General features: G+C 36.3%; 3 protein-coding genes across 3 annotated transcripts; all 3 read right to left on the bottom strand.

Moving 5' to 3' along the window:
- Positions 1-829: 829 nt before the first annotated feature.
- LOC117915064 (ankyrin repeat-containing protein At5g02620-like) lies at positions 830-2,874 on the bottom strand. The gene is made up of 3 exons (XM_034830630.1): positions 2,803-2,874; positions 1,563-2,092; positions 830-1,449 (listed from the first exon to the last, which is right to left on the bottom strand). Exons 2-3 carry the CDS (start codon positions 1,860-1,862, stop codon positions 838-840), a joined length of 912 nt encoding a protein of 303 aa, XP_034686521.1. The 5' UTR covers positions 1,863-2,092; positions 2,803-2,874; the 3' UTR covers positions 830-837.
- On the bottom strand, positions 2,082-3,493 carry LOC117915277 (ankyrin-1-like). Its single transcript, XM_034830831.1, has 2 exons — positions 2,803-3,493; positions 2,082-2,092 (listed from the first exon to the last, which is right to left on the bottom strand). The coding sequence occupies exons 1-2, from the start codon at positions 3,491-3,493 to the stop codon at positions 2,082-2,084; spliced, it is 702 nt and encodes a 233-aa protein (XP_034686722.1).
- A 5,848-nt stretch (positions 3,494-9,341) lies between these two features.
- LOC117915276 lies at positions 9,342-11,823 on the bottom strand. Its single transcript, XM_034830830.1, has 3 exons — positions 11,757-11,823; positions 10,764-10,924; positions 9,342-10,661 (listed from the first exon to the last, which is right to left on the bottom strand). Exons 1-3 carry the CDS (start codon positions 11,821-11,823, stop codon positions 9,342-9,344), a joined length of 1,548 nt encoding a protein of 515 aa, XP_034686721.1.
- Positions 11,824-13,398: the final 1,575 nt, after the last annotated feature.

Genomic DNA, 13,398 nt, shown 5'->3' with positions numbered 1-13,398 from the left:
ATAGAAAAAAAGAAAGAAAAAGAGAAAATTAAGTGAATAAACAATAGACAAAAAAAAAAAAAAAAAGGCAAATAGCCCAGTACTGCTCCACAAAGAAAAAACATCTTGCAATCATGGAGATGGCTAAGCGTTAGGTTTTACCTCGATAATGGTTAGCATGTGAGATTGTTCGGGCCTTTTGTTTGATTTGGTTAACCCCCTTGTTGCTTTGATAATTGATTTTACAGCAATGCCAATATCTATGACAAGTTCTTTTACAAAAAGGGGCCATTGCTGTCACGGTGCCAAATGATCCATTCAAATCATCTTGGGTATTATTAAGGTCCTCTGTAGGCATTTCGCTTTTGCTGCATCCCTTAAAAGGATTGAATTGGAAAAAAAGAGATAACCAACAAAATCTTCATCTAATATATATATATATATATATATAAACAAAATCTCACTCAAACTAAAAAATTCTATTTTTTAAAAAATCAAAATTAACTAAAAATATTTCCTAGTGTTAAGAAATAAACCTCTCAAAAAAACCAATAAAAAAAAAAAGAAATAATAACGAAATAGAGTAGACAAAATTAACACAAAAAATTTAAGTGGTTCACCCAAAACATGCTACGTTCACGATGGTTTTGGCTATCTTCATGGAGACAAGATCTCTATTTATCAGCTCCTATCACGATCACATTATTGCCAAATATATGAATGACAATTTTGATTTAATTTAAGCTATTACCAATTATAAATGTTAACACACGATTCTGATTTACCGATAATTTCCTCATCCAATATTCTTTGTACATATCAAACACATATATGATTGTGAGATTCTCAACGTATATTTCATGACCTAAATTTAGTACATTTTGTGATCCACCTTTGGGGTACCGAACCAGAGATTATGCTGAAAACTGAACAGCAGATGCAGATGATAAAAGTAAAAATTGCAATCCCTGAGTGATGCGGCAGTACGGTGTATAAGCCGGTAAAGAATGCTACCACCATTGCTCCTACACCCAACTTGGTGAGCCAATACGCCGGCCTTACAAATAAAATGACTCGCTTCTTTCTTTTAGACAATGCAGTATAAAAAGAAAACAATACAGCAGTCACAGAGAGCACCAGAGCCAGGGAATCAGACACAACAAATGCTTTAAAAGCTGGCTTGTTGCTTAAAATGGCCATGCCGTCACCATCCTTATAACCGCCGGGCAGTGTAAAACCTGCTGTGAACGATACAGTCGCGACAAGTGCGGCCACAATCAAATGGCTCTGACTTGCTTCCCTTAAGAAAGAGGTGTCTAAAGACTCTAAACCTTTACTACGTTTGCTTTGGCTCATGTCCTCGTCTTTCTTGTCCTCGTTTTTCTTGTCCTTATCTTTCCTCATAGCCTTCTGCCAAAACAAAGGCCCGACTCTAGCTTTGGCATTTTTCAGTCTTGATATGATAAAATCCTGAAATTTAATCAGAGAAAACAGAGTATACAGTACCTTGGCTTCAATTAATGGAGCAGATCACTATTTCCTTGCTATTTGGGAAATTAATAAAGTTAGACAGACATGCTTACCTTTTTTCCAAATAAATCCTCGGCCAGTAAAATTACGTCCAAAGCAGTTGAGCTTTGGTTGTTAAGTGCCATCTTATCTACTTCCTCTTTAAATATGAAAGAACGACATCCCAGCTGGGAATGGGCGAGCAGATGGAGAGGTGTTTGTCCTTCAACATTCTTCTCATTTATAAGTGCTCTCACATTCATCCAGGGAATCTTTATGAAGCTTTTGAAACATCTTCTTTGCATCATGAATAAGTGAACAACATTATTTCCATTAACATCCAATTGCTCACAACAATCTGGATAGCGTGACATCAACAGTTTTGCTATGAGCTTGTTTCCACGGGTGGCTGCAATATGAAGAGCTGTCTTGTTGTCATAGTTTTTGACCCTTAGGTAGACTACAGAATTATCAGATTTATGAAGCAATTGCCTCGCTATTGGAACATGACCCAAGTATGCAGCGCAGTGAAGCGGAGACCACCCATTTTCATCTACTTCTTTTGTTAGATCTGACTTCCATTTCAGAATTTCTTATACCATTACTGATCAACACATACATAAAATGAAAAGAAAGAACACAAATTAGAAGAGTATAAGAAATTAAGAAACAAGTTTCCTTTAGACTATGTTTGGTTCTCAGAAAATTTGAGGGAAAATGCAAGGGAAAGAAAATACAAAAGAAAAATAGAAGGAAAGAAAAAGTGAAGGAAAATAAAAAATGGATTAAAAGTTGATAAGTTATTTTTATTTTTTACTTCAAACTTATTTTATTTATTTTAACTCGTTAATATAAAGATTAAATAATTTTAAAATACATAAATTTTTAATTAGTTTTAATTATATTTGATTTTCTTTTATATTTTTCATAGGACAACCAAATATGAAAAAATCATTTTCCTTTGCATTTTTTTTCTTTCCTTAGTATTTTCTGGGAACCAAACATAACCTTAGTCTTCCCCATTTTCCCATATTTAATCATGCATGTCAGGTTAAAAAGTAACTGAACTATTTGGAATATAACATTTAAACAGCTGAAACAATCAACCACCAAGCATATATATATATATATATATATACTCAAACAAATATATCAAAATATTTTTTGAGAAAGATTAGAAGTTATGAAGAAATTGTAACCCCATAGTTTAGCTAGGTTAAAACTTGTTATTCAACACTATATATGTTATACTTGTAATATTAATAAATAAACCACCTAGGAAATATGGTAGATTCGGGAAAAGAATATGCCTACTTGGGTCACGGCCAATCACAGCTGCGTGCAAAGCTGTTCTACCCATGGGGCCAGTGTGAGCCGGTGGAGTGAGAGTAGTATTCTCTATGATTATTTTCACCAAGTCTCTAAACCCTCTCTCAGCAGCCATGTATAGAGGAGTCCCACCAGAAAAGTTAGCACCATATGTAAACTCGGGATCTTTCTCGATCAACCACTTCACCACCTCCGGATGATGATACCGGACTGCCTCATGCAAGGCTGTGTCATGCTCATTGTTGGTCATCCTCAGCATTGCCTTATCCACTCCAATCCCACTCTCAATATCTCTTTCGGAAACTGTTTTCGCAGCACGAATAATAGCCTTCACGACCTCTAGATGCCCTTCTCTCGCCGCAAGGTGGAGGGGGGAGTCCCCTTTCAGATTGGGCCACTGCAGTGGGGATGAATCCCCACTGTAATGTCGAATGATCCATGCAACGCACTTCGGTTGACCGAATTGGGCTGCAATATGGAGTATAGTGTTCTTTTTGGGTGTTAAATATTGGACATCTCTGGGCATTTTGCTGAGGATAATATGGGTGGCGCCTTGTGCTGCAGCCCTGTAAATTTCAGGAGGCATGTATGTGACATCCTGCTGGTTCCCACTAGAAACTGAGTTAAGGTTCTGTAATTCTAAAGCATGGTTGGAAGTGGAAGTGGATGGATCCATGGGTGTGCTTAAGCTTTACAGCCGTCTCCACCTCTCTCAAATCTTTCACAACACCATAATCCACCGCCTCTGCGTCTTATATTACTACAGCAAAGGGAACAGGGTGCGAATGCCTACACAAAGCTGTGGTCCCAAGTCACTTTCCTCTTTTTTATCGTTTTATACTAGTGTCGCTTTTTTTAAAGGGAGAATTGACTTTTATACCGCTTGACTTTGAAAATTGGCCCAAAGTAATCACCCCAAAATTGACTTTTATACCGCTTGACTTGAAAATTGGCCCAAAGTACTCACCCCAAAATTGACTTTTATACTGCTTGACTTGAAAATTTGACTTTTATATTGCTTGACTTGAAAATTGGCCCAAAGTACTCATCCCAAAATTGACTTTTATACCGCTTGACTTGAAAATTGACTTTTATACTCTTGACTTGAAAATTGGCCCAAAGTACTCATCCCAAAACCTAATGGAGGAGTGAAAATTGAGTTGAAGGATATTACTTTTCAAATATTTTTGAAATGTCTCCCTCTCCTCTCCATATACAAGAGCCCTAAAGGGCAATGGAAATAGGACTTTTGGCTTCCAAAACCAAACCCTGTGGGAGGTTGTCCAAGAATGATTCATTTTCTAAATTTAGCTCAAGAACGTAGAAATTATGGAACGCCAAAAATGTCATTTTATTTATAAAAATATTTAATAAAATGAATTTAGCTAGAAGAAAAGAGCAACCATGGTTTTTGTGGGGAGCAGAACGGACGACTGAACAAGGTTTCAAAGGGAAGTGGGCCCTACCATTGCTCCTTTTCCCCGTCGGATTCCAAACTCATCTTGCTTTTGCTCTGAGTGGTCACATGCTGTTCAGTGAATGCAATCAAAGGGAGAAAAGACACTTTTCTTTCACAATTCACGTGATAGATATTATCACAAACCATTCGGTAAAACACTTGCACATGCAATGATTCGCTTTTCTTCCGCAATTTACGGGAATCATTGAGTGGCAGACCAAACAAAGAACACACTATAGACGAACCCATTGAGTGGCAGACTAAAACAAAGAAGAAACATTATATACTCTGGCGTTGTCACATGGTCACATACCATTCGATGAATACAATAGATTACATTAATACTTATATTTCGTATAACATATTATGGATAATAGAAAATTTCAATAAAACCTAGAATTGAAAAACTAACCTGATAATTATCATCTTCAAATTAAACCTAAAAGTATGAGTACTAAATAAAATATTTATAATAATTAATGTTATTTAATATTAATAAATAATAAATAGTAGTGTTCTTCTTTTCATTATAATTACCATAATTTTTATACATTCTTTTATGTGGTAAGTTGTGGCTACAAGCAATGAGAAATGGTTAATATGCATTGTATGAAATATTTTAGTATTCCAGTATACCCGGTCATCGATAAGTGGGAAAAATTGTGTTATTCAAATTTGACTAGATGTACAAATTTGACTATTTAGCTTTTTTTATTTGTTGGTATATGGAAAATAGCTCTAACTCTCTATTGGTCTGAGTTCATAAGTTGATAAGATAAAAATTACCTCCAGTTTGTCAATGACAAATTTTTGAGATACTAAATAATCATATTCCATTCAATTTTAATATTAAAATTTTAAAATAAATTTTGATCTTATGGAATTAATAAGCAAAATTAATTTATAAGTTGATTAATAATGACGGTTGAGGATAACATGATGTGGAAGTTAAAGTCTTGTTTCATAACTTCTTTTTTTTTTTTCATAAAAAATTAAAAAAAAAAATAGAAAAACATGTGTAATAACAAAAAAATGAAAAACAATTTTTTATCCTTAAAAACATAATAAAGTGTTTCAACCGATAACTTTTAATTATTTTATGTTGTTATCACTTTTTTTATTACTTTTTATAATTATTTAAAAAATTATATAATTATTAAAAATAATAAAAAAAGAAATATTTTATACAAAAACAAAAATAATTTTAATTAATGACTAGATGTACAAATTTGACTATTTAGCGTTTTTTATTTGTTGGTATATGCAAAATAGCTCTAACTCTCTATTGGTCTGAGTTCATAAGTTGATAAGATAAAAATTACCTGTATTTTGTCAGTGACAAATTTTTGAGATACTAAATAATCATATTCCATTCAATTTTAATATTAAAATTTTAAAATAAATTTTGATCTTATGGAATTAATAAGCAAAATTAATTTATAAGTTGATTAATAATGACGGTCTAGGAGAACATGATGTGGAAGTTAAAGTCTTGTTTCATAACTATTTTTTTTTTCATAAAAAATTTAAAAAAATAGAAAAAAATTTGTAATAACAAAAAAGTGAAAAACAATTTTTTATCCTTAAAAACATAATAAAGTGTTTCAACTGATAACTTTTAATTATTTTCTGTTGTTATCACTTTTTTTTTATTACTTTTTTATAATTATTTTAAAAAATTATATAATTATTAAAAATAATAAAAAAAGAAATATTTTATACAAAAACAAAAATAATTTTAATTAATGACTAGATGTACAAATTTGACTATTTAGCTTTTTTTATTTGTTGGTATATGCAAAATAGCTCTAACTCTCTATTGGTCTGAGTTCATAAGTTGATAAGATAAAAATTATCTGTAGTTTGTCAGTGACAAATTTTTGAGATATTAAATAATCATATTCCATTCAATTTTAATATTAAAATTTTAAAATAAATTTTGATCTTATGGAATTAATAAGCAAAATTAATTTATAAGTTGATTAATAATGACGGTCGAGGATAACATGATGTGGAAGTTAAAGTCTTGTTTCATAACTATTTTTTTTTTCATAAAAAATTGAAAAAAAAATAGAAAAACATGTGTAATAACTAAAAGTGAAAAACAATTTTTTATCCTTAAAAACATAATAAAGTGTTTCAAAGAACATGATGTGGAAGTTAAAGTCTTGTTTCATAACTTTTTTTTTTTTCATAAAAAATTAAAAAAAAAATAGAAAAACATGTGTAATATAATTAAAAGTGAAAAACAATTTTTTATCCTTAAAAACATAATAAAGTGTTTCAAAGAACATGATGTGGAAGTTAAAGTCTTGTTTCATAACTATTTTTTTTTTTCATAAAAAATTAAAAAAAAAATAGAAAAACATGTGTAATAACAAAAAAGTGAAAAACAATTTTTTATCCTTAAAAACATAATAAAGTGTTTCAACCGATAACTTTTAATTATTTTATGTTGTTATCACTTTTTTTATTTCTTTTTTATAATTATTTTAAAAAATTATATAATTATTAAAAATAATAAAAAAGAAATATTTTATACAAAAAAATAATAATTTTAATTAATGACTAGATGTACAAATTTGACTATTTAGCTTTTTTAATTTGTTGGTATATGCAAAATAGCTCTAACTCTCTATTGGTCTGAGTTCATAAGTTGATAAGATAAAAATTACTTGTAGATTGTCAGTGACAAATTTTTGAGATACTAAATAATCATATTCCATTCAATTTTAATATTAAAATTTTAAAATAAATTTTGATCTTATGGAATTAATAAGCAAAATTAATTTATAAGTTGATTAATAATGACGGTTGAGGAGAACATGATGTGGAAGTTAAAGTCTTGTTTCATAACTATTTTTTTTTTCATAAAAATGAAAAAAAATAGAAAAACATGTGTAATAACAAAAAAGTGAAAAACAATTTTTTATCCTTAAAAACATAATAAAGTGTTTCAACCGATAACTTTTAATTATTTTATGTTGTGTGGACCTCGCATTTTCGGCTCATGCGTTCCCACTCGATGGTGAAACTCGCTTTTTATTTGAAAAATTGATTTTATGTTGTTTTCTAGGAAAATGACTTGGAGTCGCCACTTATTTTTGTTTTTTTTTTTAAAGGGTAAACAAAATAAGAAAGAAAAACCCTAAGTCGATTTCCTAGAAAACAACATAAAATCAATTTTTCAAATAAAAAGCGAGTTTCACCATCGAGTGGGAACGTATGAGCCGAAAATGCGGGGTCCACAAAATGGCGACTCCACCACTCTCACTCAAAATATACATCAAGATGAATCTTAGAAAGAAGCTCTCATACGAACTCTCTCTAACACATAAACTCAATGAAGCAAACTAGTACATTCATACACATGCCCAATAGTGAATGATAAAATGAACAATGCGCTATCTTTTTTTTTTTTTTTTTGCGCATACTCTGATCAATAATGAATGATCTCCCATGAAATACATAGCCACATGAATAGACTCTCCCCATGTACTGATGTAACATGAATCCTCACTAACAAGACAACCTCTCAAACTGAAATCCCTGAACCACTGCCCATGGGGTGAACGGGGGGAAAGAATGTGACAATCCTCCATACAGTGGCGTGTGAGAAACCACCACTCAAGGTGAAACAAGGATAATGTCGAGTAATCAATGAGGAAAGGAAAAGACAGAGAACGAATATCACAAGTGGTGGTATGTGATATCGGAAAATAGTGATGAAATGATGTCCAAGCGGAAAATATCATAATGAAGAGTGAGGAATGATGCCTAAATATGTATGTCAGGTCTGGAACTCATGACGTATCCAATCATAGCATGCAAGCACTACAGGGTCCCCAACGCGGTGTAATAGGTAAATGAGGTGATGAAAGAAAAGGTTATGTGCTCGTGTGAGGCTCAAAGGGCTAGCAACGGGTAACTCTATATGTGAGGGTGATAAAGTAAATAGGCTCATGAAATGATGGCCACCCATCCTTTGACCAAAACCTCGAACATCATGCTTTCAATATCTCACATGGTCAATACCAAAGACTAGCACCTGTCCAACAAAGTCATAACAACTCCTCTGAAATCGTGTGAAAGCTCCCACTGATGCTCTGTGATAACCGTCAATGTCCTCTAATAATCACCTCACTCCATCATCATAAGCCACTCACCATCGTCTCATAAAAATCACCATCTCTAATCATCCCGACTCTCTGAAGTCGCATGTAACAACTCAAATCTGGATGCCCCAAGACAACCCCTCTGCCTCAACAACATCATCAAGCAGTCAAACCGCTCTCTCACCGTGATCCATCTATCATCATGCAAAACTCACCTTAGGTCTAACCATCTTAGACACTACCTGGTCAGATCAATGAAATGATGGAAAGGAAAGGCGATGGTATTGTAGCATGCTAAGGTGAACAAGGGTAGTAAAGTCGTGTAATGGTACCAAGGGGTGGTGTCATGTCAGACTCAAAATGGGTAGGTCATCAAGCCTACAAAGTCAGGATATGGATATAGATACGGTACTGCTCAGATTAGAAGGTGAAACGAGTCACAATCTCGAATTCCCTAGGTTGATCTCCTAATCCTGGGTCAATAGGCTCAATATCCTCCATGATAGGTCAGACTAAAGTGATCATGATGCATAAGTGAAAATATGTCTCAAATCAAAAGGGTAGCACACATCAACGCAAGATATGCAAAACATACTCATTAGAAAAGAGAATAACACATACTCAAAATAAAAAGATCATATCACTAAATGACCTAAATGAGTACATCATGTGTGAAGTGATAGAGGACTACAAAAGACTAGACTCTCAACATGAACTAAAAACAACGACTCTGAACCAAACTGGACTCGACAAAGCAACTCTGATGAGCTAAACACTGGACCCGACAGAATAGGAACGACTTTGATGATGACCATAAATCAAAATGGAAGGTGCTCTGAGCTAAATCGCTGCAAAATGATGTACCCATGTCAACTAAAACAAAGTCCCCAACCCGAGATGTCCCAAAATACCATGCGGCCATCAATACCATCAACATCCAAATCAATCTACTAAAGACTAGGAGGAGGAGGAACCGCATGTGTAGAATGCGTAGGTAGAGGATTGGTGGTCACACTTGGCCCAACCAAGTTGACCAACCCCGAATCGATCAAGTCTTGTATCGCATGATGGAGTGCCGAACAACGCTCAGTATCATGTCCCTGAATATGATGATACAAGCAATGCTCATGAGAGCGAAAATGTGGAGGAATAGGATGTGGTAAAGGGCGTGGCGCCAAAGGAATAATCAAACCACCATCTCTGAGTTTCTCAAAAGCTCTAGTCAAAGTCATGCCCAAGGGAGTGAACTGTCTCGCTGGCCTTTGTGCATATGGTATAGGTGGCGGGTGAGTAGCGGCTCTCGGATACGGTGGTCGTGGCTGCATGCTAGTTTGAGCAATGTAGGGCTCCTGAACATAATCTGGCTGATACTGATACTGTGGATGAGGGAAATGAGCCCTGACTGGAGGAGGTCTGTAAGGCGAGTGATGTGCGGGCCTCCGATGCTGATAGCTAATAGCGCCAACCTCTCCAGATCTACTAAATGATCCAATCGGCTTCTTCCCTTTACTGTCAGGGGAAGGAGTAGCATCCATCCATAATCCTCGAGTGATGACCTCCTCAACACTAAAAGCTGCCTGAACCAGACTCTTGAGGTCCTGAAATGGGACGCCCACAAGACGTCTCGCGAACCTCGGCTGTAGGTTCCGAAGAACCATATCAATTTGATCCTGCTCCTTAAGTCGGTCTATCATACCAGCCACCTTTGCCCTCCAGCAAGTGACAAAAGAAGAAATAGACTCATTTGGCCTTTGCCTGGTGGCCTCCAACTCTCGTCTAGATACGTCAATATCAGCACTGAAAGTGAACTGGGTCAGGAACTCACAAGCCACATCTCCCCAGGTGCGGAGTCTCGAAGGCTCAACTGAAGCAAACCACCTCTGAGCTGCTCCACTAAGTGACATAGGGAAGAGGGCTACCAACTGCGCATCATCTATACCATGTGCCCTCATGACTGTGCTGTATAGTCTCAAGTGGATCTTGGGACAACCAATCCCACTGTAATGCTCAATGTCTGGCATGCGAAACTTGGCGGGCAAGCTAGCCGCCGGTATGCCGTCTTTTTCATCCCAAGTCAAACCTCCGTCCTGCAATCTGATCTGTCTCATCATGGACTCAAGCCTCTCAACCTTGGCCTCCTGCTCGGCTAATCGAGTATCCTCAATAGTAGGAACCATGGGAGGTGACACTGTGACAGTAGGTGGTGGAGCCGTCTCACAATGATTTGATAAATGGAATGGAACGCCATGTGAAGTCCCAGGTGGAAAAGCCTGCGCTGTTTGAGGTACGTGGGGAACTATATCGTCAGTGCTAATGCCGACTGGATGATGATCCTAGCGAGAACTCTCTATCTGATCCAAACGTCTACTAACCCCTGCCATGAACTCCTGAATGGAAGCAAGTGTGGAAGCTAGCTCGTCCGACATCTCGACTGAACTGTCTGAACTCGGATACGAATCTTCTTTGATCAATTGACCTCCTACTCTCCTCCAATGATGTAACTCCAGACTCAAGCAACTCCTAAAATGACTTCCTACAATGCAAACAAAACAGATGAAAAACACGAGATAAACTCTAAAAGATGACAATACAATCATGCAAGCACATGGTCCTAAGATGGCAATCCAAAATCTGGATATATGACGAAAACTCTAGAGTCATAGAGGTATCCACTGCGAGATGGCTACAAATGTGACCAGAGAATCTCCATCAATAATCCGAGATAAAAGAGGTGCGAAAAACACACTATCACGAGATCAGTACTCCATCAACAAACATATATCTTTAACTCAACTTTCAACTCAAGATCCATAAGAGAAAAACTGGTAAGGTGATCAAGGCAACTCTTCTCGAAAAAAGTGTGAATATGAAAATGCGTCTTTCACCTTTCTATAATGAACATATGAGCATTGAGTCGAAAATTAAATCAAGGATCAAACAAAGAATGAGGTATCGGGCTCGTGATAGGTGTACAGTGTGAAAAGGTGATCAATGAACATATCTCAAAGCATCGAGTGAGTGTCAACAAAGTGAATGGATGTGTCGAACCAAGAAAGAAAGACGAAAGCCCTAGGGAGAAAGCATGATAGACTCATCGAGTGAAAAGAACAAACTAAGGCGACATGACCAAGGTGATCCAACCGATACTCAAACTCAAACTGATCTCCGAGCACTCTCAACTGGAGACTAAAAAGAGGGAGTGTCAAATCCGAACCACGACTACAGAGGCTCTAAAAGCCCTCAGATGCACCCACGTGTAAGGAGGAAGTCTTAATCGAAGGATCTACGGCTCAACCTACGAGGTGAAGGTGGCTCTAAATGGATATGGGTGGACTTTAAAAGATTCATAGCAGAAGCGATCATACCCTCCGGCGGTATGCAACCCCTTGCACGTCTCCGAAGAGACGGGGCGCTTCCATGCAAGGTGGTCATCACCTCCAACCATGCACTACCTCAATATCCCAAGGGGTTTCCTATGGTGAAACCTCTCAAACTTTCAACGCTCAAAAGCCAACTAGAGTGTACAGTGAATGATGTGGGTGCATCCAATAACCCTAGGAAGCTAAAACGGGAAAGGAAACACACTGGCCGCACAAATATCCATGAAACCTAGCTCAGAGCTATACAGGTCTTCAATGATTGGACTCCAATCGACATCAAAGTGTCGTTCTCCTCCAGAATGCTCCCGTGCATCGATATAGCCCTTCGCTAGACCCTACTCCTAATTTCTGGCTCGGTCAGAGAGCAAGCACACAAAAGGTCTCACACTTGCAATAGTGAGAACCGAGATGAAAGGAATGACCGAAACCAGGAGAGTTGGAGGTAGGGGGATAGAAATGCGACCCACATAGACAAGTGACATGCAATCATGCAGAGGGATGACAGACATGCATCATACAGTCAAGCAGAGTACAAGATATATCACTCATGCCCACACAAAAGCTATGACTATCAGGATGAATAGCGATACGAACATCATGCTCAAAGACGATCAAGATAATATATAAGCCATAGAAGACAATCACAGCAAGTCAAACGATGTACAATAGTGAGTCTGTGCACGTGTAGTGAACAGAATAATCAGGAAGAAACAGAATCGCTATACCAAGCAAAACAAGATGAGAAATCTATGATAATCGACATGTCAATGTACCAAACTAATCTAGCAATGAAGCGCAGAAAAAAAAAAACGACATCCTAAGTCCCAATCAAGATATCAATCATATCAATGTCACAACACAATATCCAAGCATGCATCAAAAACTCCCGATGTGCAATCAAGAGACAGGTACTCACTAATCGACTCATCAAATGCCATGTTTGCTTCATCTTAAGTTCAGGCTTGACCCTCTAAACATCCCCAATGGAGTCGCCATTTTGTGAACCTCGCATTTTCGGCTCATGCGTTCCCACTCGATGGTGAAACTCGCTTTTTATTTGAAATTTTGATTTTATGTTGTTTTCTAGGAAAATGACTTGGAGTCGCCACTTATTTTTGTTTTATTTTTAAAAGGGTAAACAAAATAAGAAAGAAAAACCCTAAGTGTGACTCCTTATTTGGAAAATGTGGTCTACGAAAAACCAGATCGGGTTTAGGGGTCAGGTTACTTATCGGGAAGGTACGGTAAGGACCGTAGCACCCTTCTAAGTCCCTAAAGTCGGGTCTCTACTAATAAAATGAAGCAATCATGGAAATTGATGAGGGAATCAATGAATATTCAGAGTGATCATGCACATGTGAGAATCTAAACATGCATATAGAAAATGACTCGAGTGGATGTGGATGCGTACCTGGGCAGTGATCCATAAAGCGCTATCAAGAAGTGAGGTTAGTGCACAATTAAGGAATAATTTCGAGCATGTCATAGAGCAGAATAAAATCAATCATGCATGACAATTAAATCAAACAAACAATCAATCAATCATAAGAAATCACATATGTTGGCCCCACCAAAGCCGATTTATATTGCATGAATTAATCCCATAAATTCCATTATTCGGAATTAC

This window comes from Vitis riparia, chromosome 5, assembly GCF_004353265.1.
Source record: "Vitis riparia cultivar Riparia Gloire de Montpellier isolate 1030 chromosome 5, EGFV_Vit.rip_1.0, whole genome shotgun sequence".
Classification (NCBI taxonomy): domain Eukaryota; kingdom Viridiplantae; phylum Streptophyta; class Magnoliopsida; order Vitales; family Vitaceae; genus Vitis; species Vitis riparia.
This window is presented reverse-complemented; position numbering and strand designations above follow the sequence as displayed.